Source organism: Nicotiana sylvestris, chromosome 8 (genome assembly GCF_000393655.2).
Source record: "Nicotiana sylvestris chromosome 8, ASM39365v2, whole genome shotgun sequence".
NCBI classification, from domain to species: Eukaryota; Viridiplantae; Streptophyta; class Magnoliopsida; order Solanales; family Solanaceae; genus Nicotiana; species Nicotiana sylvestris.
This window is the reverse complement of record NC_091064.1, coordinates 113,581,854-113,607,380: the sequence shown is the minus strand read 5'-3', so window position 1 is coordinate 113,607,380 and position 25,527 is coordinate 113,581,854. Positions and strand designations below refer to the sequence as shown.

At 39.9% G+C, this 25,527-nt stretch overlaps 1 protein-coding gene across 1 annotated transcript; it reads left to right on the top strand.

Moving 5' to 3' along the window:
- The first annotated feature begins 778 nt into the window (after positions 1-778).
- LOC138875543 (secreted RxLR effector protein 161-like) lies at positions 779-1,528 on the top strand. The gene has a single exon (XM_070154380.1). The coding sequence runs from the start codon at positions 779-781 to the stop codon at positions 1,526-1,528; it is 750 nt and encodes a 249-aa protein (XP_070010481.1).
- The last annotated feature ends 23,999 nt before the right edge of the window (positions 1,529-25,527 follow it).

Genomic DNA, 25,527 nt, shown 5'->3' with positions numbered 1-25,527 from the left:
TAGAACCCAAAAATATCAAGGAAGCCCTGAAAGATGCAGATTGGATTACAACCATGCAAGATGAGCTGCATCAGTTTGAAAGGACAATGTCTGCCACCTAGTACCTAGACCCTTAGATCGAATCATTATAGGAACCAGGTGGGTATTCAGGAACAAGCTTGATGAACATGGAAACACTACAAGGAACAAGCCAGGCTTGTGGTTCAAGGCTACAATCACGAGGAAGGGATTGATTATAATGAAACATTTGCTCCGGTTGCTCGCATGGAAGCAATTAGAATCCTAATTGCTTTTGCATCTCATATGGAATTCACCTTGTTCCAAATATATGTCAAAAGTGAATTTCTGAATGGACTTCTTAAGGAAGAAGTCTATGTGAAGCAACCTCCAGGGTTTGAATGTCATGAACACCCTGAATATGTGTTTAAACTAAACAAAGCATTGTATGGGTTAAATTAGGCTTCTCGAGCTTGGTATGAAAGACTGTCAAAGTTCCTCTTAGAAAATGGCTTTACAAGAAGGAAGATTGACAACACCTTGTTCCTAAAGAAACGGGGGAAGGAACCTGCTCATTGTTCAGGTCTATGTTGATGATATCATTTTTAGGGCAACAACTGATTCTCTGTGTGAAGAATTTGCAAAGCTCATGGGAAGTGAGTTTGAAATGAGCATGATGGGGGAGCTGACTTTCTTCTTAGGTATTCAAGTGAAGTAGTCCACAAAGGGTACATTCATTTGTCAGCAAAAATACATCAAGAAGCTCTTGGAGAGGTTTGATATGGAAGCATCAAAAGTAATAGACACTCCCATTGCAATGGCTATTCGACTGGACATGGATGAAACAGGATCTCCTATAAATCAAACTATGTATAGAGGCTTTATTGGGTCTCTTCTCTATCTCACTGCCAGCATACCTGATATTATCTTCAATGTGGGGCTATGTGTGAGGTTTCAATCAAATCCCAAGGAATCTCATTTGAAGGCTGCTAAAAGAATTTTGAGATACCTTAAGGGTACACAAGACCTAGTCCTGTATTACCCCTCAGGTGACAGTTTTAATCTCATTGGATATGATGATGCTGACTATGCAAGTTATCTTGTAGACATGAAAGGCACTTCTGGAATGACTCACTTTTTGGGATCATGTCTCATCTCTTGGGGAAGAAGGAAGCAAAACTTAGTGGCTTTTTCAACAGCTGAAGTAGAATATGTAGCTGCAGCATCCTACTGTGCTCAACTCCTATGGATTAAGCAGCAAATGGAGGATTTTGTGGTGTTTACTAAGTGTGTGCCTCTTCTATGTGATAACACTAGCGCACTCAACATGACCAATAATCCAGTTCAACACAAAAGAACCAAGCACATAGATGTGAGACATCATTTTCTGAGGGACAATGTAGAGAAAGGGCTGATTAGTATGAAGTTCTATAGTACAGAAGACCAAATTGCAGATATCTTCACCAAAGCATTGAGTCGGAAACATTTTGAAAGAAATAGGGTGAAGCTGGGGCTATTGAAGCCCAATTGAGAACCTGATTCCTCATCAATTGGCTATGACAATCACCTTCAACTAAAACTAGCTAAAGTGTTTTTTGGCCAAGTCTAACTCACTTCAATAACGTTGCAGGTAAACACACATTTTGAGCATAAAAGCTGTAGATGCATTGCATGGATGATAAAAGATGATTGAAAATTCAATGACAGGTCAAGAACCTGGTTCTTGTACCAAAGGTTAGTAGTTCTGTGCATCCTTTAATACAAGTCTTGAAAAGGTACATGTCACGACCCAAGCCGATGGGCTGTGACGGGCACCCGGTACCTTACTCAACAGAGTACGACCATAACATATCTTTTCATGTCATAGTATCATAAATAACTGAGCCGAAGAGGCTTCCGTGAAATTGGTATAATACAACAGGTAACACCAACTTATACATAAGACATATGTGCCTCTAAGATCAAAATAACTACTTGAACATTGAACATAGGCCGACAAGGCCATACGATCTTTTACGTACATGGCATCTGTCTTCAAGCCTCTAAGAATACATAATTTTCATAAAGGTCGGGACAGAGTCCAGCCATACCAAACAATACATATCTAACTCATACTAACCAAACAAGCAACTCCGAAGCAAATGGAGCACACCAACATCCTACGCTAAGCTGATAGCCTACTTGGAGGGCTCTCGACCTATCTATCGGGACCTACGAGCATGAAACATAGTGTCCCCAGGTAAAAAGGGATGTCAGTACAAATAATGTAGTATGTAAGGCACATAAATAAGTACATAACAAACATAGAGGAAATATAGAGTAAATGACTTCACCCGTAAGTCTAGATAACTTTGTAAATCATGAAATAATTATAGTGTCATGCATATGCATATGAATGTCATGTCGTGCATAGGTACACGTGTTATAACATCATTAGGCCTCTGAGGGCATCCCATCATATCATCTCGGCCACTGTGGGAAAAATTATTAACATATACTATCTGATCAGGTGGTGGTGACCTTTCGGAATGTCATAAGACCATTTTGCCTTTGAGTAATATCATAAGTAAGCTCTTTTCAACTTTCATATTTTTCTGATACCCATGAACAAATGATAGAATATTATGACACATGAAAATTCAAGAACATAGATATCTCTAATACTTTTATGAATAGAGTCATTTATCGAATTTGTGCATTTTCTCATTTCATTTGTGTTGTATATATCATGTTAAAAGAAAGAAGGGATAGACTTAACATACCCGGGGTAGGAAAAAATCCGTATAATATTCTTTGTAGGAGCTCGAATCATCACTTTTCTAACTTTTTAATTGTTGAAAGCTTTGAAGTAGCTAGTGTTCTTTGGATTATCAAATGCTAATGCCCTTTGGAATTTTAAAAGTCCTAAGGTACTGATTGATGAAAGTTTTTGAAATAGCTAAAGAAAACTAATGTCTTCAAGACATGAACAAGAAGGCTAACGTTTTTTTGGGTTTTTACCAAACTTTAATATTTTTGAATTGTGTAATAATTCACATGACATGTAGTGTCCTTTCCTTTGTTATTTAATTGCCACCTATCAAAGAAATGACTTAGTCATTTCTTTACAATGTGGCTAGCTGTCACGTTAGAGAGGGGGGGGGTGGAATTTATTAAACTTTATCCACTTATTAGTTAATTAGGTAGTGTCCCGTTGCCCGGTTATTAACCAACTAGCCGTATAATTAAGAATTATTTTCACTTACTTAAAATACTACTCTCTTTTAACATACCTTGTACACCTTATTGTCATGTAGTATCTTGTATGACACTAGTCCATAAATACTGGGTATTTTAGTTCGAGCCGTATTTTACCCCAAAATGCCAAATTTTGACGAAAATTCATTTTCTTTGACTTGCTTCCCCTTTCACCTTCACGAATTTACTCATCACTTGTGAAATAGCATAATCCTTATAATCTCCAAATAATCTTTTACTTGGACTGATATCAATTACCTTACAAAAAATTCAACGTACAATACTACAGGGTTCAACATCGTCGTAACTTAATACTGCGAAGCATAACATCACAGTAATGTAATACTGTAGGGTGCAACATTGTCGTAGCTTAATACTGTGAAGCGTAACATCATCGTAATGTAATACTGCAAAGCGTAATATCATCGTAATATAATACTACAGGACGTAACATCATTGTAATTTTGCGGGGTGTAGCATCATTCCCTCCTTTGAAACATTCGTCCTCGAATGTTGACTGATGCTCTTATCATTTTCATAACTTATAGATCTTGTGAATACCTTAATACTCTCCTTGCCATTTAAGTAATTACTATGTGAATAAATCTAAAGTTTAGTATATTCTCCCCTTTAGTCTTTTTGCTCTTATCACGACCAGTGGTCGAAACTTTCTAATCTCGCAACTACTGCTACCTCCTATCATGCAACATGTATGACCCAGGCATTGTAAGTGCGCTTATGCGATTCATTTTTTATTTTTCCTTTTAGATTTTAGTAAATCTCTAGGACTTACTTTGTAAACATATACAAGTCTTAATAGGGTGCCTCTCTGGGCATCTATAGGTGTACTAAAGTTCTTCGCTCATTACGTTGTAGAACTTGCGAATATGGCCATATATTATTTCATTGATCCTGTTATCCATTCATATGGCTTTAATGCATCTACATAGGTCATACTATACCATAATTATTTACTTCAATTTATCGTTATTGAGGTATTCTTACCAAACTCTTAGTTACTTTTGTTGCCTATCCTTTAGGGATAAATCTCAGTCCTTTAATGCTCCTTCATTACCATTCGTCTTAAGAAGGATGGAGTAATCTCATGTCATACTTTGTAACTTTTGTCTGTCCATTGTTGATTCACCTCAAAATTGATCTACAATCCTCCACTTGAAGATTTGATACTTCTTACGCAAGGCATTGCCACTAGGGCTTATGTTGCATTGAGGAATATTTGAAGTGATTTCCATAATCGTATTTCATAGTGTCTCAATGTAATTCACCTTATGGGGGTATCCTAATCTCATGCCATCAGTTAAATCTTTTCTCTTTATCTTTTTTTCTTTTCAAAATCATTATTCAAACAAGGGTCCAAATGTCATTCTTTATCTACCACAATTACACCCGCATCTCTTTCAAATGATATTAGTCTTAGACTCCTTTGAGTTCATTCATGCTATACTGGGTTGTCTATGACTTAGAGAAACCATTAGCTCTCTTGTTTTCATGGGTTTAATCCTGAGGACTTATCCATTCTCGTCACCTTCTCACTCACCCTTTTGTATCCTTACTCTTGCATTCCTAAAACCTTGTCGCTTTTCCATACTTAAGCTCGCGACCTACCCATATTTGTTTATATTACTCGTAACCTTCCTTCAACTTTCTTGTATCATAGGTTTCCTTATGTCACTCTGGAATCTCAAGCGAGACATCACATCGTCTCTAACTCTTCTTTACTGTCTTAGTTAGTCTCCTCGATACCTAGAAACCATAGGCTATGAGATATGCCACTAACGATGCCGCTATCACTCTTGGATATTGAATCCCCACGCTTATAGCCTTCTGTCCGAAGTATGGACTATTTACCTTACTTATTTAAAGTCTTGCATCATATCTTATATCTACTTCGTAACCTCCCTTCCACATAGGTATGATTCACACAACAACTTGAAGCTATATTATAATACTACAATCTGGTGGAAGCTTCATACTAACTTCTTATTAGGCTGTTACGTTTTTTAAATGGCTTTATCATAGAGCCGTTATAGACTATGGTTGTTGTACTATCTCTCTCGCACCTCTGATTTTAAGGGAGATCCTGCAATGTTCTCGATCACGATGTTTCTATTTTTCTGGGTCCAATAATCAAACTCCTGATTTACTTGATTGATGTAACTCTTTAGTTTCCTCCTTCTTCTGATCGGCCTTTATGTTAGCTTAAGCTATCTTCCGATATGTGGTTCCTGGTATTAGTTATTCTGTTTAGCCTTTCATGGGCTCTAAGGAATATGTATGATACAATCCTTTAATAATTTAATCCTTCGTTTATTACCTGGGCTCAATTCTTTCTTTTAACGTATACTAGAGTCTTCTACAGCTGTATATGCTGCATGTATAAAACTCTGAACCCTTAAGTGCATTCATAACGTAACCAACTCTGGATCATTGATCGAATAATTTCTTTCGTTCCATCTTAGCTTTCTTTCAACGTAAGATATTACTTTTTCTGTTTTTTCTGCACCATTATTGCGTCCATACTTAGCTTATCTTAGTGCCCACACATGCCAGAGTTTCCGTGCAACTTATATGATCTAGAATATTACTTTTAATTATACTTCCCGTTTATTAGCCACAGTAGGTGCCACTTTCCTTTGGAGTGCTTACAATGTTGTTGTGAGACTGTTGTTACACGACCATTTCCTCTTTAAGTCATTGTGCTTAAGTTGAAGCCTTCTTCCTTATTTCCTCAGCTAGTCTTTCGTTGTAATACTTAGGGAGAACCCTTGACCCTCGTAAAGCTGTGAGCTTATTACGGACCTTTTGCTGTCCTTTCTTGCCTATAACTATCCGTAATTACTTACCTCCGTGTCCTTATGCTTGTAGGGTTGCTTTTGAACTGACATTTTGATTGCCTTTCAAGTGGCACTTTCTTTTATCCCCGTAACACTCATACAATACCTTTGACAACCCGGAATCATATTTGAATATATCTCAACTATTATAATGACATTACTGCGAGGCTGAATTCTCCATGTTGGGGTTTACTACATTCATCTTTCATGATCAGCTATTTGTCCGCAACTTCTTTTCTATTCATGACTAGGCTCTTCCTGAATCAACTACTAATTACTCGTCGGCCCATTCTCATATCCATATTCTGCGTAATCTTTCTTGGGTTATTTCCTTAACTTACCTCACGTGTTGGCTCCTTAGCTATCAGTAACATCCCGAGCAGGAACCATTACTTCCCATTATTTTTTGACTTCGTGCTTACATAACATCCGAGAATCATAGCATATCTGTAACATTTCGATAAGTGCAATCTCATCCCTTTTTCATTTCTATCGCATTCTTCCTTTATCATCCCATATTCCCCCTTTAGGGGAGTACTAAGACTTGGAGCTATGACAACCTGCCTAAAAATGTTTTTCCTCTTCATCTTTGGTGTCCTTTCACATCATCGATAACCCTTACTCATTACGGTAATCTTTTTGTAACAAGGACAACAAAATTCCTAACTCATGATGGTGACATTTAGTGTGAATGGCACATACAGTCGCTTGCTCACATTGCTTACTTTGGGGAAGCATCTTCCTAAATGACCATTCTCTGAATTTCTCATGAATCTTCTTCAGTTGTCCATTTTATTATTGTCGGCACAAAATCTGAAATTCTCATGATGTTGACGATTATCAAATAACTAAATCCCTAATTCATGTTTACTTTATCTTGTTCACCAGCCCATATTGATCTCTAGTATTCTGGGGTCTAGCTTTTCCTATTGGTAATCACGTTAGAGTCACGAACTTGCTTCTTAAAATGAGGATATGACTTCATGGCCTATACTCTTTTGTTGTCCTAAGGCCTATCACCTCTCGACTCTTCATTCACTTGACTAGTCTCTGTAATACTGTCATTTCTTTTTTTTCCTACCGTCGTTATCCATGTATCATACCTTATTCATAATTCTTCCTTTTCTCTCTTCTCATTACTCTGCTAATATTTCTACATTTCCCTTTACTTGTGAAAACTTCAACACGACACTCTTTTGCTTTTAATTCTCCTTTCTTCATTCATCGGCTCTTCGGTTTGCTCAACGTCCTCGCTCTACTCGGGACAAGAGTCACACTAAGGTAATAATTATCCCATCCAGGCTTTCAGTGCCTATCTTCTGATTTTTTTTAATTTTTTTTTTCATACTAGTATTCATATCTAATCGTAATTTTCTAGAGTACACCATCTTGGTGTCTCACAAAAAGATCTATTGGTACATTTGTAATACCCTTCGAAAATGTCAACTAACACAAACAATCCATTCACTATTTTGGGGTACTCTAACCCCAGCCGAATCTTGATGTTCCATCCTTTTCTTAAACTACACCGGTTAGCCCTCGTTTGGCATAATTGAGATGGTTACAACCAATTATACATACTTCTGTTATTGTTGAATATAAATCAAAAAGCTTATATTCCTCTGCCTGAATTATAAACACTGTTAACCTTCATTAATTGGGCACCTCGTACTCTTTTTTATCTTGCTTCTTTTGCTTGTTGAAACTTGTGTTTATATTCTGAATCTCTCATTGCCTTGCACTATTAAGGTGGATAGACATTCTTGCCTTAAGGCTTCTTATCAGGAAGCTTACACCTTTCAGTCCACCCATGATCTGCGAAAGACCTCACATTTACTTATCATAGGCATCATACAAAAATCCAATTCTTCTAACTCAGCTCTTCCACAACTATCTCTATTTCCAACCTTCTTTCCGAATATAGGTATTGTCTTATTATAAATAAAATAGAATTTTGGAATTTGAATTCTTATAAGTGAGCTCTACCACACGATCTAGAGTAAGAAGAAAGAGTGATAGTCCTAAATTCCCTGTAGCCTCCTGCTTATAAGTGTGGTGCATGACACACCCATAATCGAGACTCTACTAGACACGGCTTGTAGACTCCTTAGGACAGAACTGCTCTGATACCACTTTTGTCACGACCCAAGCCGATGGGCCGCGACGAGCACCCGGTACCTTACTCAACCGAGAACGAACCTAACATATCTTTTCATGTTATACTATCATAGATAATTGTGTCGGAGAGACTGTCGTGAAATAGGCATATTACAACAGGTAATGCCAACTTATACATAAGACATATGGGTCTCTAAAACCAAATAACAACTTGAACATTGAACATAAGGACATGTGATATTTTACGTACATGACATCTATCTACAAGCCTCTAAGAATACATAATTTTCATAAAGGTCGGAATAGAGTCCTGCGATACAAAACAATACATATCTAACTCATACTAACCAAACAAGCAACTCCAAAGCAAATAGAGTGCACCAACGTCTTCCGCTGAGCTGATATCCTACTTGGAGGGCTCATGACCTGTCTAACAGGACCTGCGGGCATGAAATGTAGCGTCCCCAGGCAAAAAGGGACGTCAGTACGAATAATGTAGTAAATATGTAAGGCACATAAATAAGTACATAACACACATGGAGGAAAATAGAGTAAATGACTCCACCTGTAAGTCTGGATAATTTTGTAAATCATAAAATAATTATAGTGTCATGCATATGCATATGAATGTCATGTCGTGCATAGGTACATGTGTCATAACATCATCAGGCCTTAGAGGGCATCCCATCATATCATCTCGGCCACTGTAGGCAAAATCATCAACGTATACCAACTGATCAGGTGGTGGTGCGTATATAACGCCATAACCTTTCCCATATCCCATATACACATATATACATACATATATAACGCCATTTGATCATGGGTCAATGTACATGAAGTAAACTCTTTTCAACTTTCATATTTTTCTGAGACCCATGAACAGATTATAGAATATTATGACACATGGAAATTTATGAACATAGATATCTCTAATACTTCTATGAATAGAGTCATTTATGGAATTTGTGCATTTGCACATTTTGTTTGTGTTGTATAGATCATGCCAAAAGAAAGATGGGATAGCCTTAACATAGCTGGAGTAGGGAATAATCCGTATAATATTCTTTGTAGGAGCTCGGATCATCACTGTTCTAGCATTTTAATTGTTGAAAGCTTTGAAGTAGCTAATGTTCTTTGGATTGTAAAATGCTAATGCCCTTTGGAATTGTAAAAGTCCTAAGGTTCTGATTGATGAAAGTTTTTGAAATAGCAAAAGAAAACTAATGTCTTCAAGACAAGAACAAGAAGGCTAACATTTTTTGGGTTTTTGCCAAACTTTAATGTCTTTGAATTGTGTAATAATTCACAAGACTTGTATTGTCCTTTCCTTTGTTATTTAATTACCACCTATCAAAGAAATGACTTAGTCATTTCTTTACAATGTGGCTAGCTGCCACGTTAGAGGGTTAGAGGGGGGGTGGAATTTATTAAACTTTATCCACTTATTAGTTAATTAGGTAGTGTCCCATTACCCGGTAATTAACCAATTACCGTATAACTAAGAATTATTTTCACTTACATAAAATACTACTCTCTTTTAACATACCTTGTACACCTTATGGTCATGTAGTACATTGTATGACACTAGTCCATAAATAATAGGTATTTTAGTTCGGGCCGTATTTTACCCAAAAATGCCAAATTTTGACGAAAATTCATTTTCTTTGACTTGCTTCCCCTTTCACCTTCACGAATTTACTCATCACTTGTGAAATAGCATAATCATTATAATCTCCAAATAATATTTTACTTAGACTGATGTCAATTACCTTATGACAAATTCAACGTACAATACTACAAGGTGCAACATCGTCGTTTACTTAATACTGCGAAGCGTAACATGACCGTTATGTAATACAGCAGGGTGCAACATTGTCATAGCTTAATACTGCAAAGCGTAACATAATCTAAATGTAATACTGCAAGGCATAACATCATCGTAATATAATACTGCAGGACGTAAGATCATCGTAATATTGTGGTGTAACAGTACAAATATCAATCGCAATGTCATACACCTTTTAAGACCCTGTTGTCACGTCCCTTCACTTCAAATTGTTTCATCTCTCTCTGAAACGTTGCATTTCTCCAAGCAAAACTGTCATTTCAGAACCGGTTCCTATCTCTTCTCTCTTCATAATTCACCACTCTCATTAAAACCCTTCTCCTTCCCTCACAAACCACAGTCCTCCATTAGAACTTCTCCAAAGAACTTTCTCTCTATCTCTTCAATGGATGACATAATCTCCTCCCTACCTCAGTCGTCTCTAATACTGAAAACCACATTGAGTCCTCCGTCCCCAATGAGTCTTCTGTAACCTCTCCCATTCTTATCTCTAAAATCATGCCTAACCCAGATTCCCCGTCTCCCTCGTATTCTAAGTTGACTATCCCAGAAACCCCTAAAATTGTTGATCCTTCTTCTCTATCTTCTAAGTTTCTCGTTGATCAAAGAAAAAGTGGAGAACAGGGATAAAAGTCATGAGGTCATAGAGGTTTCCACCATTATTGCTTCAGATTTCGTGGTGGCCATGGAGCCTATCGAGGAAGAAAATGTCGCGACCATCTTTGTAATATCTGCTGATGGTGTCTTGCATGAGATAATTTCTCAAAGGAATGAGATACAGGGTGTAGGGGAAGAAGGAGCCATGGTGGCTGTTGAGGGATCTACACTATCAGAAACTACTCGGCCCTGTCGTGAGGAGCCTGACCCCTATCCGAAGGAGGCACGTCGGGGTTCTCACTCCCAGGACAGTTCTGCTCCTGCATTTGCTATTGCACCCTTAGACATTCAAGTCCCTGAGATGAGGTCTAGTGAAAAGGAGGATCTAGACAACATTGCTATTGATGCTTTCATAGTCAAGCGAAGGGTTGTGTCCACTCCTGAGTCTTCTAGTAAGCGACCTACTACTAGGTTGCAAGGAAAGGTAGCCTATGACTCTTCCATTCAAAAGAGTAGAAAAAGCAGTAAGACAAAAAGGAGGAGATTGGTGAAAGACAATGTTATAGTATGTGATAAGGCCGTTCCAATGGTGGAGGTTGAGGAGGAAACAACTGAGGAACCTAGTTCCCTAGTGTGAAGGTCCTAGAAGAAGAAGGTATCTGCTTCTTTAGAGAATGTTATAACTCCTAGTTCAAAGTTGAAGGATGTTATGAGTGAGCTCTCTGTTTCTGATGTGGATGTGTTAGTCAAGTCTAAGGGAAACGCAAAATCAAGAGGTGTGAAGTCTGGCAAATGAAAGTTTGAAGCCGTTAAGGAACCTGGTTTTGTTAAAAAGTTGAGGAGTGAAACTAGTTATGCTTCAGAATGATTAAGGCACCAAAAGGTCCTGCTAGGTCACACTTTTGACCCAGCAATTTTTGATATGGCTGGCATACGTCAAGTTCTTTCAATGGTTGAGTTTCAACAATGGGGGCATCTGTTCCAAATGGATGCATCCAAGGTGTATGAGTATGAGGTTCAAAGCTTTTATGCCAGCCTCTTTCCCTTTGATACCGACCATATCTATGCCTTGGTGAATGAGGTGGACATTGTGTCTAATGTGAGTCTGCTTGGGAATATTCTAAAGGTCCCTATGGATGGTGTGTCTAATGTGAAAGATGCATGTCAGTATAATTTCCAGAATGCTGTGGTAAAGGATAATGCAAACCAAAAGGGGTCCTAGATTCATAAGAAGGCATTACTCCCTGTTTATCAGTTGTTCTTTGAGCTGGTGAACAAACTTTTGTTGCTTCGTGATAAGAGGAGGTCCATGACCTCTAAGTCTGACCTATATCTAATGGAGCAACTGGATGGATTTAACCCTATAAACCTGCCTGCTATCATGATCGAACACATGCAAAATGTAGCAACCTTCAACGATGGTAATCATGGTCTTCCATATGGGTTTCTGCTTACGCAAGTGTTTAAGTTTTTTAAGGTGCTGCTAGGGCAAGGCAAGGCAGGAACCAAGAAGCAGACTTTCTCACAAACAACGTTGGAAAAATGTGAGTGCATAGAGAAGAATGGGGGATTAGGCAGTACACCAACCATCTCACAGCTCATTAATGCTCAAAATAGTGCAACTAAGGAGATTCGAAGGTTGAAGGCTAGGAATGCTATCCTGGAAGGTCAGCAGGCCCAAGGGGCTCTGGAGTCAAATGAGGAAGTGGCTCGTTTGACAAAAGAGGATGCTGATCTCAGGGCACAAGTGGAGAACCTAAAAGCATAACCGCTCAATGAGCAAAAGTCAGCTAATGCCCGAATAGACCTAGTTCTCCAAACTCTTGCTGCAACTTCCAAGCCCTCTACTCCTAGTGCCCCCTAAGTACTCCTTCAGTGACCAATTTCTCGATTGTCTTTTTTGTTTTTATGACTTAGCAGTTGTTTTTTTATATGGTTGGTATGTATTAGTATTGCTCCCGTTTTCAACAGTCCAATTTTGCCTTTGCTTTTTAAGAAAAGACATATGTTTTATAAAAAATCTATCCTCTTTTATTATCGCATTGCTTGTATTCTCCGTTTCTCTTCTCTATTATGTTGTGTGCACATATGTGGCATGAGTTAGCTAGGCTAGACTTCTTTATGTTGTTTTCCTACTTGTGTATTTTTAATGATGCCAAAAGGGGGAAGTATAATTGAAACAGTGATCTGATTAAGGGGGAAGCATAAAGTCAGGGGGAACTTGTGAAGTTCATGTTACTTCATCTGGTTATCTTTGCTCTAAATACATGTTATCAATGTCTAAGTTTGTCATCATAAAAAATGGGGAAATTTATGGGTTTTCAATGTCTTTGCCTTATGTTTTGATGATCTAACAAACTTAATGTCAAGAACCAGATAGGGAACCTGACACACTTGGTACACATTACAAATGAATGGATTCTAGCCTGGACTCCAACTAATATAAACTACTGCAAGTGTAGAAAATGGAGAAACAAGACAAGGACCTGATCCCTTGTATTTCCCTGACAGTTGTACAAAAGTCAATTGTGCACAGTTGGAAAGTGACTGCCACAGAAACAATGCACACAGTGCAACAGTTTTGCAGTCACTTGCCTTTGACCTATCAAGTGCTTACGTCATTCAAGTGATGTCATCAAGGGTGTATTAACAAGAGCATTATAACAAAACATCACTTGAACACTTGAGAATTCACTTCAAGCGTTCAAGTCTTTTGCAAACAGTTAACTCAATTCTCAAGAGCTTGAAGAACAAAGTTAAACGCTACTACGGACCAGTTCCTAAATCTAGTATTTTGTTATACTTAGTTGAGTTGTACTTTTGTGATTGTTCTTATGTAATTCCTAAATTGCTTAGCTAGAAGCGTTGCTTAGGAACCCCCGTGTAAAACCATAAACTTTCTGAGTTTGTGTTGTGACTAGAGTTAGTCATATTTAAAGTCTTTGTAACTAATGAGTGACAAAGTGGCTTGTGCTAAGAGTATCACAAGTTAGTTGAGTTGAAGTCTTTGTAATAGAGTCATTATAAAGTGTCTTGTAATAGAGTGTTTACAAGTTAGTGAAGTCGAAAGCCTACAAGTGTAGGTCATGGTTTTTGTCCCCTTGAGTGGTATTTTTCCACGTAAAAATCCCGTATCTCATTTACTTACTGTTTCATTAGTTTTCTCAGTGGAAACTCATAGAGGACCAAGTAATCCATAGTTTGGTGGACTCATATAAACTAACAACAAATAAACAAGAATATTATATAAATGAGTTAAAGATTGAATAAACGATCAAACCAGTTGTAATATTATGACCTAGCCCGAACCCAGGTTGAACAGTTTGCACTTGATTGGACCCTTGGTTCGAGCCTAGTTGTGAATGAAGAACAAAACAATTAAATAAGAACTTTTGCAGTAGTTAGAAAGAAGAAAATGAATTTGTAATTCTTTGATTCGTGTGTTACAATGTTCCTTACAAAAGAAAAACATTCTCTTTATATAGTAGGAGAGTTTTATCCCTACTACATGTCTAAAAAGGTAAAAATCTTCCTTTCTTGTTACTTACTGATCTTTAATCGACATCGAGAGAGATCTGCGCCGTGATATCCGGTTAGGTACGAATATCACGGACCTCTACCCATCGTGTGTAACCATTTACCATATTTCTCGAGGTTTTAGAACTTGTTCTAGGTACAGGGAGTATTACTTTATCATGCCCGATGATGAACAAATCGTTCACCTTTCATGGATCTCGATACGAAGGGCTCCTGTCCTCGATTTCAATCTCATGCGTCCATGCCCGTCTTCTGTTTTCTTTACCAGGAAATCGGGTTATGCATTATCCCCGATTTTAATCATATAGAGATAGTCCCCTCGTTTTCCAGAGAGTATATTTGTCAAAACGATGGGAAACGATAGATGAACCCCGGTTCCTTCCTTCGTACGTTACAACTTATATGACGGGTAAATCAAAACATCTTATTAGTCATATTGTTCTGACTTCGAACACGTGTCAGTCACCGACTGTCTGTCTTCGAATGTGAAACGTCACACATTGATTATTTCCCTCCTATAGAAGCTTCAACCTTTTTCACTTCTTCCACTTTCTGATTCTAGACTTTACCCTTGAACTTTCTAACGGCTTTTAACTTCTCCAAATCTTCATACATTGCTCTTTGAGAATTCATATCTTAATTTTCAATCCCTATGCAGCTTGTTTAAACCTTCAACCCAAACTTTCATACCTTCATACCATCTTCAAATCTTCATAGTTTTCTTCAGACCTTCATATTTCCCAGATTACAATGGCAAAAACATCCAAGTCAGTGCCTCAACAAGTTGCTCATTCATCTTCCCACCCAGTCGTAAATGTTGAGATGGTCGTTCCCGAAGTTTCTCAGGAGCCTCCCATGAAGAGCTTCATACCCAGGGGCTGCTCTATCGGGGACGACTTCAAGGTCAAGTAGGCATCTAGTCAACGAGACCAAGGTGAGGAAGCATGAAGATACATATGCTTTGTCACTGAATAAACCCTTCCCATAGTCCAAGCGGATTGCAAATGGGAGGGTAAGGACGTGATTGTTCCCGGGCCCAATGACGATATTACTACTCACATGAATAGGTATTTGAGTGTTTACGTTTCCCCCTTCACGATAGCCCCCGTAGACCCCAAAGGCCTTGCTTTATGCAAAAGGTACGAGGTTTGCCTTGGTAAAATCCACCCATCCTTTTAGAGGATTGTGATCCTTTTACGCCCTTTCGTGAACAACACCAAAGCCCCTGGGTTCACCCTCAACCATCCACTCTACCTATACAATCCCCGAATCTTTCGAGGGGTACTGATCAAGCTCATTTGTAGAGCAAGCACGACTCCTTTCTCGAGCATCAACAAGGACTGAGACCGAGGCTATAAGGGGAGGTTCGTTCGGGTGAAACCCGAAGACCTGATCCCTCCCGAGTTTCTGCCATTCACCGAGGAGTGGAATGTATCCCGTAAGTATTGTCTTTCTTGAGTAGTTCCTTTCTTTTTATTCTTTCTCTCATTTCTTGTGTTTGTGGTCGTGCAGCTGTTGCCTAAGTTCCTGATGCAATCCCCTTATTCAAGGAGTGAATCGAGGGGATCTGCAAGAAGATGCCATACTCCGAGCATGTATGGCCCAAGCTTTTGAAGGGCAAATGGGAGGCCTATTCTCATGGTGAGGTTCTTCCCTGAATAATTATCACCATGCTCTTAACTTACCTAGTGCTAATCCTTTCTCTTTTCTTACAAGTTTGCCTAAGACCACCGAACTTAGGCCGTTGTTTAAGGATGAGGATCCGTCATCGTTTGTCGAGCCCTCCATTTCGGGGCTGCCTGGGGCTACCGTAAAGGAAGATAAGAAGAAGAAGAGAAAGTCCTTGGGTTCCCCGGACGCCGAGGTGAAGAAGAAGAAGAAGAAGAAGAAGGTGACCATCCAGGTCTGGAAGCCCAAAAACAGCACCAAGTCTAAGGCATCATACCCTGATTCTCTCTACCGTCTTAGGGACAAGCTCGAAGATGACAACCTTTTCATCGCTCAAGGGTCGACCCTTAATGAGGGGGAGAAGACGACAATAGAGAAAGAGGACCATGATGTCTATCCCCCTCTAACTCGGGAACTAGAGGGAGAGACGGAAGTTGCAACCTCCTAGGAAGCCGCTCTTGTTCTAAAGGAGGCAACCGATGTCATTGAAATCGTGGAGACACACACCTATACCGAGTTCATTTTCGAAAATCAGTAAAGACAAGCCAAGCGAGGTGGCGTAGGGCCCAGATGATGCCCTCAACACGTTCTTCAATAGAAGGGATATGGCCGTACTAGAGGACATTTTGGGCTTAGTCACCTGGAGGTCCCGAAGAAGGATGTGCCCTTGGGAGCGGGCAGGCCGAGTTTGATCCCAAAACTAGTGAAGCAATTCCCTGCTTCCAGCATAGACCCCTGCGCAAAAGAGCGATTGTTCTCATAAGCACGGTGGATGCCTAGATCCTATATGCTCTGGTGGGTGTAGCCAGCTACCTCTGATTCCTGGTGACCGAGGAGGACTAGGCAAAGATGAACGAAGTGGGCGTGTCGAGCCTCTTCAATGAGGCACAACAGGTGCTGAATCGGGTAAGGCATTAGCCCCTTTGTACCTCTTTGTGAATCTCACTTGGTTTTTGACGTCCTCTACTAAATTCATCATTTTTCAGGCCTCAGTGCTCCACCATGAAAGCTTCCTCCGGTACTTCTTGGAGGTTAGCCAGCTCAAGTTTGAGCTCAAAGTGTAGTTCTGGAAGAAGGACATGTACAAGACTCTTAGTGAGCAGCAGGATGAGGCCCTCAAAGACCTCCCAATTCTCCAGGCCAAGCTAGAAAAAGCTCAAAAGGAAGCCTCGACCTTGAAGGGGGAAGACACTGACCTGGTTGAGAAAGTAAATATCTTTGAGGCAAAAAACAAGCAGCTAGTTGATCAGCTCCAACCCTGCACCACTATATAATGCCGAGGAGTGGTCGATGCATCTTTTACCTGAAAGTTCGGGATCGATATCCACAGGGAGTTAATATTGGTTGGGAGTTGGATTTCTATCTAATCTAGTTACGCGTGCTGCTTTTAATTGCACTTCTAACCATGCTTGGATTTGTTTCTATTCTATGTTTAATGCTATTGATTGCTGAAAATAATCTAAGTACAAAATTTTTGTAGGAGTTTTCTAAATTGATAAAAAGCACTGGGGTAGTGACTTCCACCTAGGTGGATATCTAACGAGTATCGAGAATTTAGGGCAAGCTTGTTATGTTTGGGGTCATGATATAACCATCACACATAAGTTCTCACTCTATATCTCTCGTTAGTTTGAGTGACTTTATCCAATTTGGCTTTCTCAAGTCCAAATGGGTGTTCATGCATAACAAATGACATTGGCTCAAGTCAGGTATTACTATCTCTAGGTTTAACCCTTTAATTGAGGCTATCAATCTCTTGAATGCACCCCAATTCCTTGTTAGCCTAATTCTCCTAGACTTAGTCCCTCTTTCTTAAGAAGAGTCTAAGTCATAAAGGCACGAATCAGTGTTTGCAACCACCAATTCTACAATTAAAGCATGAATCAAGGTAAATATCACTAACCCATAAACAATTAAGCCATAAAATTCAAGACCCATTAAATACCCACACTAGGGTTGGGTCACAACCCTAGCTAATGGGTTTAGCTACTTATAATCACGATAGAAATAAAAGATGGAGATGAAATATAAGCCATAAAAGTTGATTTCATGAACAAATCTAAGAATATACGCTAAAGCTACTCTAAAATTACTCTAAATGGTAAAGTACGACTGTTCTCGAGCTCAATGATACAAAAATTTACCTAAAAATTTGAAAAAGATCTATTTATACGCAGCTGAAATTACTGGACAAAATACCTCTATGTAGGTTCCGCTGTCAGCAAAATACTGGGCTCCTCAGCACATGAACTATCGCGGTCACGCAAAAACAAGCGCGGACCGCGTTTCTTCAAATACTGCCGCGTACACATTGGCTTCTATCACGGCCGCGTAAAATGTTCGCGGACCGTGTTCCTCAGTTAGGTTCCACTAGCCAAGTCTCTGAACCTCTTTCACGCCCTCAGAGGAATTTGCACCAAGTCCGAGCCAGGTAACTTTGCGGCCACATAATTTAGACGAGGTCAGCGGCAGTGTTAGCACTTGGTTGCAGCTTCTCTGAACGTCAATTTTGCTGCAACATATTTTTAATCGCCTCAGCAGAGGTTCATACACGTCCACATAATAATAGCGCTGACAGCGCTCTAGTTCCATACTTTGGGCTTGTGCAAGTTCGACTCCTTTATGAGTTCATTTTGGATTCTTTGCCTCATTTTGACCAAAACTTGCAAGTAAGCACCTTAAGTTAGTTTTCAGGAATACTTTTACACATTTTTTTATCCAAAACCTAAGCAAAAGAGATCATAAGATAGGCTAAAATCCATAGTTATCAACTCCCCAAACTTAAGCTTTTGATTGTCCTCAAGCAAACAAACTAATTCCTACCTCCACAAGAAAAAAAAGAATGGAAAATTTCAGTTGTCCTAAGGTGACTTCATCAAGAATCAATTGGGACTAACACTTACCCTCAACACAAATGCATTATTAACAACACACAACCTTTTTAGTACCATAGCTCTAGTGCGACACAAGAGCATCAAGAGTTGACTTAACTCATCAAGGAAGCCTGCTCTACTACGTAGGTCATTGTGGAACCCAAACTCTTACTCCTCTACTCTCCAGAAGCAAATCTGACATTAGATTATAATACTCAAATTGTGGAAAAGTACACTCATCTCTCTCAAAGGAAGGTCACAAGTCCGGCTCAAAGTACTATAAGTTTGCCCCTTATATAAATCACCACTAATGTAAGCTCACTCAACTCGAAATCGTATAGGGCTTTTGCAGGAATGTAATGAAGGCTTTTGGTTCAAGGTAGGATATATCTGTCTATGAAGGTTTCATCTTTCCTTAAGCACTTCATTTTCTCATTTCCTCATTTCGGCTCACACTTTCTTGATTCTTTGAGTCATTTTCTTCTTCCTTAGGGGACTAGAGAGACACACACACTATCACTCTTTCTTGTTCATGACAATCATTTTTCTCCTTTCTAATCATTCCAAGCCTTTTATCATTACCTTCACTGAATCCCTTCATTTTCTATATTATTCACTTTCTTTTCTTTTGCCTTCCCTTTTCTTTATTTTTTACCTTTTATCACTTTTACATTACTCGTCTCTCCCCCCAAACTTATGCTTTTGCCAATTGTGCTAAGAAAAGATCGGGTGCCAAGAGAGGGTTACTTTAGAACGGATAAAGGCTTGTATCATGGTTATTAAAAGAACAAGGGCTTTGGCGCAACAGGGTTGACTAGGAATATCATATTTTGTGGACTATGGATGCTTTCAAATTTCAAATTGGATCAAGGAGAGCCTATAATCATTTCTCAAGTTGAGCTACACTTAGAATTTCGCCTAGACAAACATTCAGGGCAAGTTCTAGGCTTATTGGCATGGGACTTGGACTTGTAAATCAATACCTCACCTCACAAGCTGTTGGATTGCTAAAGAGAACAGAGTATAGGTCCCACAACAACCCTAGCTAAGATTGAGCAACACAAATGTCTCTGAAAAACATAAAGTGAATCTTGCTTGAGACTTTTATACGTTAATACTATTTACACAAAAACATAAAGAAAACGGACTCCAACCCTTAAGAAGGTTGTCACGCCATCCATCATCGGGAAGAGCCACCCGGTTCACACAAATTCCACCTTTGGAAAGAACCGTGGCATGAAGAAAACTAATGGCTTATTGATCACGAAAACTCGTAAAAGTAAGAAGCTACAAATTTAAAAAGAAACTACTAAATGAAATAAGAAGCTACACTATTAAGGAAAATTTTAAAAGAAGTTATAAAGTAAAATACGGAAAGTAAACTGAATATACATAAAAGGGGAATGAATATATACATGGAAAGGTAACTTTATATACATACCAAAAGTAAAAAAAATACGAAAATAAAGTACGATAAGTAGAAAATAACGAAAAAAATAATAATATCAAGGTTATTACAAACCAATTATCCAAATCTTCATCAAAATAAGGCCACCCCCCAAATAAAAATTAGCATTGTCCTTAATGCTAACAACAAAAATAGAATAGGAGAAGAGTAGAGAGTAAATAAAACTCCCTATAATGCCTCTGTCTGCATGGGGTCACTGGCTGTTCCTGTGGCTGACCTGAGTCATCTCTCTCGGGGTCCTCCAGCTCAATCTCCAAACCCTCAGTCTGGGGGATCACCACTCTTCTCACCGGTTCTCTGTCGGCCTCCTGCTCTGGTGCCTGTGCTACCTGAGCTGACGGAACTTGCTCCTCCAAGATAAGTCCAATGGAATGTCTCAAGCTGATGTAATCTTCTCTACCTCCTTCTTCAGCAGCTTTACTGACTCCCTTGAGGCCCAAGTCTTCTTCATCTTCTTTGTTTGTTTGCCCAGGTCCTTGATTGTTTTTCCCTGTGCATCTAAAGTGGCTATGATAAGCTTCTGGTTGTCCAGGAGCTTCTTCTGGTTGTCTAGAAGCTCCTTTCATGATTCCTCCACTGAAGTAGGCACCTGAGGCTGTGCTAGAGCTGCCTGAGCTGTGACTGCTCTAGATAAAGTAGATAGCTTTGATGTAGCTACCTGCATCTAGTTGTTGATGCTGGATAAAATCTGGTTAATCTGCAGTGTAGTCAAAGGGTAAGCTGATGTAGAGGACACAGACAATTGGGTTGTCACAGAAGGGCCAGATGATGGAGGTGGCATAGTAGCAGAAGAACCTTCAGTTATGGAAGGCTCAGAACCGGTGGCCACCACCCCTGGCTTTTCAAACTGCCCAGTGGAAGTGGTGGCTTTGCCCTTGGACTTGGGGTTGTCCGGACCCTGAAGGCTGCAGCAGGAAAATGGCCTATTTGGCTTTACTTTGGTGTCAAAGTCCCTTCCTTCTACTTCCTGGTCCTCTAGGTACATGGTGAGGAAGTTTTGGATGGGATATGAGCTCTCATCTTTGGCAACCGATCTGGTAATCACCTTGGCCATAATATTCCCGATGTTGATCGGGTACCCCGCCATGATAGCCCTCACAATAATAGCTTGGGAGACCGGCATAACACTATCATATGTAGTAGGGTCTAACCTGCTACACACAAAAGTAGACCACCCCTTCGCTTCAAAGCTCAGAGTGTTCTTGTAGATCGGGACCTCAGGTGTCACCTAAGCTGGAGTAGTCCTAGGAATATCAATCACCGATGCAAGCCAAGGGTGGGCTAACTCATCCATAACCACCTTCTCCAGATAAAGGGACTCATCATCGTCATTGAACCCATCATAGTCATTTAAAGTCTTGCCATCAAACATAATCTTCCTGTTGCGGACTTTGGTAAAAAATGTGCCCTTTTTGATGTGGGCAACATTTGCATAGAATTCCTTGACCAAAAATTCATTGGCCTCCGGTAAGTTGCGGGTGAAGAACTTCCGTCCCACACTCTCGTTGAAGTGCCTCTTGACATTAGGGTTGTGGGGTCGCAGATCTCGCTCAATGAACACCCTCTCAAGTGTAAGTGACCTTTGAGGCCACCACTCCCGGAACTTGTGGTAGGCTTTCTCTCTCACAAACCGGTCTTGCCATACCACAGGGTTCCTTGATCTCACCAACCCCCCTGTCTGGGTGTCACCACCCCTCTCTTCATCAGGAATCTCAGCATTAACATCAATAGGATCCTCTGGTGAGGCAAAAGTTGTAGTAGGTGGGGAAGCTAATGCTGAAGCCTCACTACTTTAGTCTGAGCCATCAGACGACTCAGAAGAAGAAGAGGGTGTAGGATTGTCTCACAATTGGAAATTCCCTTGAAAGTCTGCGGGAATATGGGTTGGCATCGAGTCTCCTTCCGAAACTTCCCAGGAAGGGATATACTCACTACTATCAGAATGGGATATAGCTTTGTCCGCAGCTTTGAGTGCAATTCTTATTTTACCAATTGATTTTTGCACGGTGATGGGTAATTTGATCTTCCCTTTACCACGGCTCGGGGAGATCTCTTCTCTCTCTTTTGGCTTATCATTTCCACCTCTAGATCAGACCATTGTTTGCATACACAATCAGTGAAAGCTCATTAGTCTTGGTATTCAAGAGAGTATCAGATGAAGCAGATAAATGATTACAGTATTTACAGCACACCGTACTGTTGTTAGGGGAAAAAGGTATGCGACCACGAACTGGCTACCACTGTCTGCGAAAATTGGGTCGCAGCCGCGAAAGTTGCATTGTTGTCCGCATAAAAATGAACGTGGCCGCGAACCCAACTTATCGATTCTCTAAACCTTACATCCGCGGTCCGTGATAAAATAAGTGTGTCTGTGTAAAGCAGGCCGCTGACCGCGAAAATGCCACCACTGCTGTGTAAAAGCCAACCATGTTTAACTCAACACCTTATATGAACGCTGACTGCGGAATTAAGGCCGTGACAACGGAATTCAAAAAGACATGGCAACCTAGGGTTTTCACTTAGCATACAACTTAGGCAATTAAATGGTAAAATGAACAACCCCATCCCCATTAGGCATTAAAATAAATTACTCGACCAATTTTATCTTCAATTAAGCATGCTTTTGATTCTTGACTTGTATGAACCCTAACTAAAATAAAATTGAAACTATCTAGAAAGGAAAAAAAACAATAGCTAAAATTAAGAAAAATAAATTGAGCATACCAATTATTTAATTTATTGTAGAAATTACTCTTTCCTAATGAGATGGAGTCTAGATGCAACAAGAAGTAGATGAACAGTGCAAAGGGGCTTTGAGAAGTGAGGCGTGAACATTGTAAAAGGAGGAGGGACCTCCTATTTATACTAAAACCATGAGGGCCCACACCGACTTACCTGGGGCAGCCGCAGAATTCCACCACGGTCCGTGCTTTTGGCTGTTTTGAAGAGCTGCGGATTTAATAACACCACTGAGAGCGGAAAAGCTAGCGCGGCCGCGGAACAAGCACCGCTCACCGAGAAAATTGCACTGCGGACATAGTTGAAACTTCAGAGAGGTTACATTTTGGAATTTTTAGGTACGGTCTGCTATAGAATCACGGCTCCACGAAAAAGCTTCCGCTGACCGCAGAATTTTCTAGTATTATTCCTGCACTGCATCAATAATTCCTACACAAATGTCACAACCAGTTAGATCAAAAGAAATCCTACACTAAGAAGAAAATCAAAAAGAAAGAATAACACATGGGTTGCCTCCCAAGAAGCGCCTGATTTAACATCGCGGCACGACGCATGTTACCATCATCATTTGAAATTGATCAAGGCCACCACGTGGCTGTCATCAAATTTTCCCAGATAATGTTTGACTCGGTGCCCATTAACTCTGAAAACTTCACCATTTTTATTCTTCAAATCAAGAGCACCAAATGGAGTTACATGTACCACTCCAAAAGGGCCACTTTATTTTGACTTGAGCTTTCCCAGAAACAATCGTAACCGAGAGTTGAATAAAAGAACCAAGTCACCTTCCTTGAATTCCTTGCTCCGGGCATACTTGTCATGTAAGTAATTCATTTTATCTTTATTCAAGGAAGATCTGGAATAGGCATGAAACCGGAACTCGTCTAGTTCTTTAAGTTACTCTACCCGGAGATTTACTGCAACATCCCACTCAAGATTTAACTTCTTCAGCGCCCACATGGCATTGTGCTCTAACTCAACTGGAAGATGGCATGCTTTCCCAAAGACCAATCGGTACAGAAACATACCAATCAGAGTCTTGTAAGCAGTCGTGTAAGCCCACAAGGCATCGTCGAGTTTTCTTGGCCAATCAATCCGGTTTGCATTGACAGTTTTTGATAATATGCTTTTTATCTCCCTGTTGGAGAGCTCAACCTGTCCACTTGTCTGGGGATGATAAGGGGTTGACCCTTTATGATTGACACCATACTTGGAGAGTAATGTTTCGAAGGCCTTGTTCCAAAAATGAGAACCCCCATCATTGATGATCGCCCTTGGAGTGCCAAACCTTGTGAAGATATTTTTCTTTAAGCTCCATTCGGGTACGGTGATGATAGGAGTGGCAGTCAATCTATACTTGAGAAGCTCAAAATATTTCATGCAATCATCATTGAACACAAACTTAGCATCCTTTTCCCACAATTTACACAAGGGATTCACCACCTTTGAGAAGTCCTTGATGAACCTTCGGTAGAACCCTGCATGCCCAAGAAAGCTCCTCACTCCTTTGACGGAAGTAGGAGGATGGAGTTTTGAAATCACTTCAATCTTCTCTTTGTCCACTTCAATACCGTTCTTTGAGATTTTATGGTCGAGGACAATGCCCTCCTCGACCATAAAGTGGCACTTTTTCCAATTAAGCACTAGGTTGGTCTCTTTACATTGGGCCAACACCTTGTCGAGATTATTCAAGTATTCTTCAAAGGAGTCACCCACAACACTAAAATCATCCATGAAAACTTCCAAGAAGTCCTCCACTATGTCTGTAAAGATAGCCATCATACACCGCTGAAAGGTAGCTGGTGCATTACACAAACCAAATGGCATCAGTGAGAATGTAAAGGTGCCATATAGACATGTGAAGATGGTTTTCTCTTGGTCTTCCGGTGCAATCAAAATTTGGCTGTCACCTAAGTACCCATCCAAAAAGCAATAGAAGGAACGCCCGGCAAGTCTATCCAACATTTGTTCAAGAAAAGGCATCAGAAAATGATCTTTTTGGGTCAGTTTATTCAGCTTTCTATAATCTATGCATACCCTCCATCCGCTAACAGTCCTAGTGGGGATCAACACATTTTGCTCATTTGTGACCACAGTCATACCCCCTTCTTCGGCACACATTTTACCAACGAAGTCCATGAACTATCCGAAATGGGGTACATAACCCCTGCATCTAGCCACTTTATAACTTCCTTCTTGATGATCTCTTGCATAGCCTCACTCAACCACCTTTGATGTTCCACGGAGGGTTTGGCATCATCCTCAAGTATAATCTTGTGCATGAAAAAGGTGGAGCTTATCCCCCGAATATTAGCTAGAGTTCATCCACTTGCCTTCTTCTTTCTTTGGAGCACCTCAAGGGTTCCATCTACTTGCACGTTAGTTAAGCACGAAAAAAGAATAACAGGTAAAGTTGAAAAAGGGACCAAGAATTCATACCTGAGGTGTGAAGGCAAAGGCTTCAACTCCAATACAGGAGATTCCTCGATTGAGGGTTTTGTTGGTGGAGTCTTTCGGTTCTCAAGATCCAAGGAAAAATTTCGAGGCTTATATGTGTAAGAACCCATTCCTTTCACAGCATTGACATAC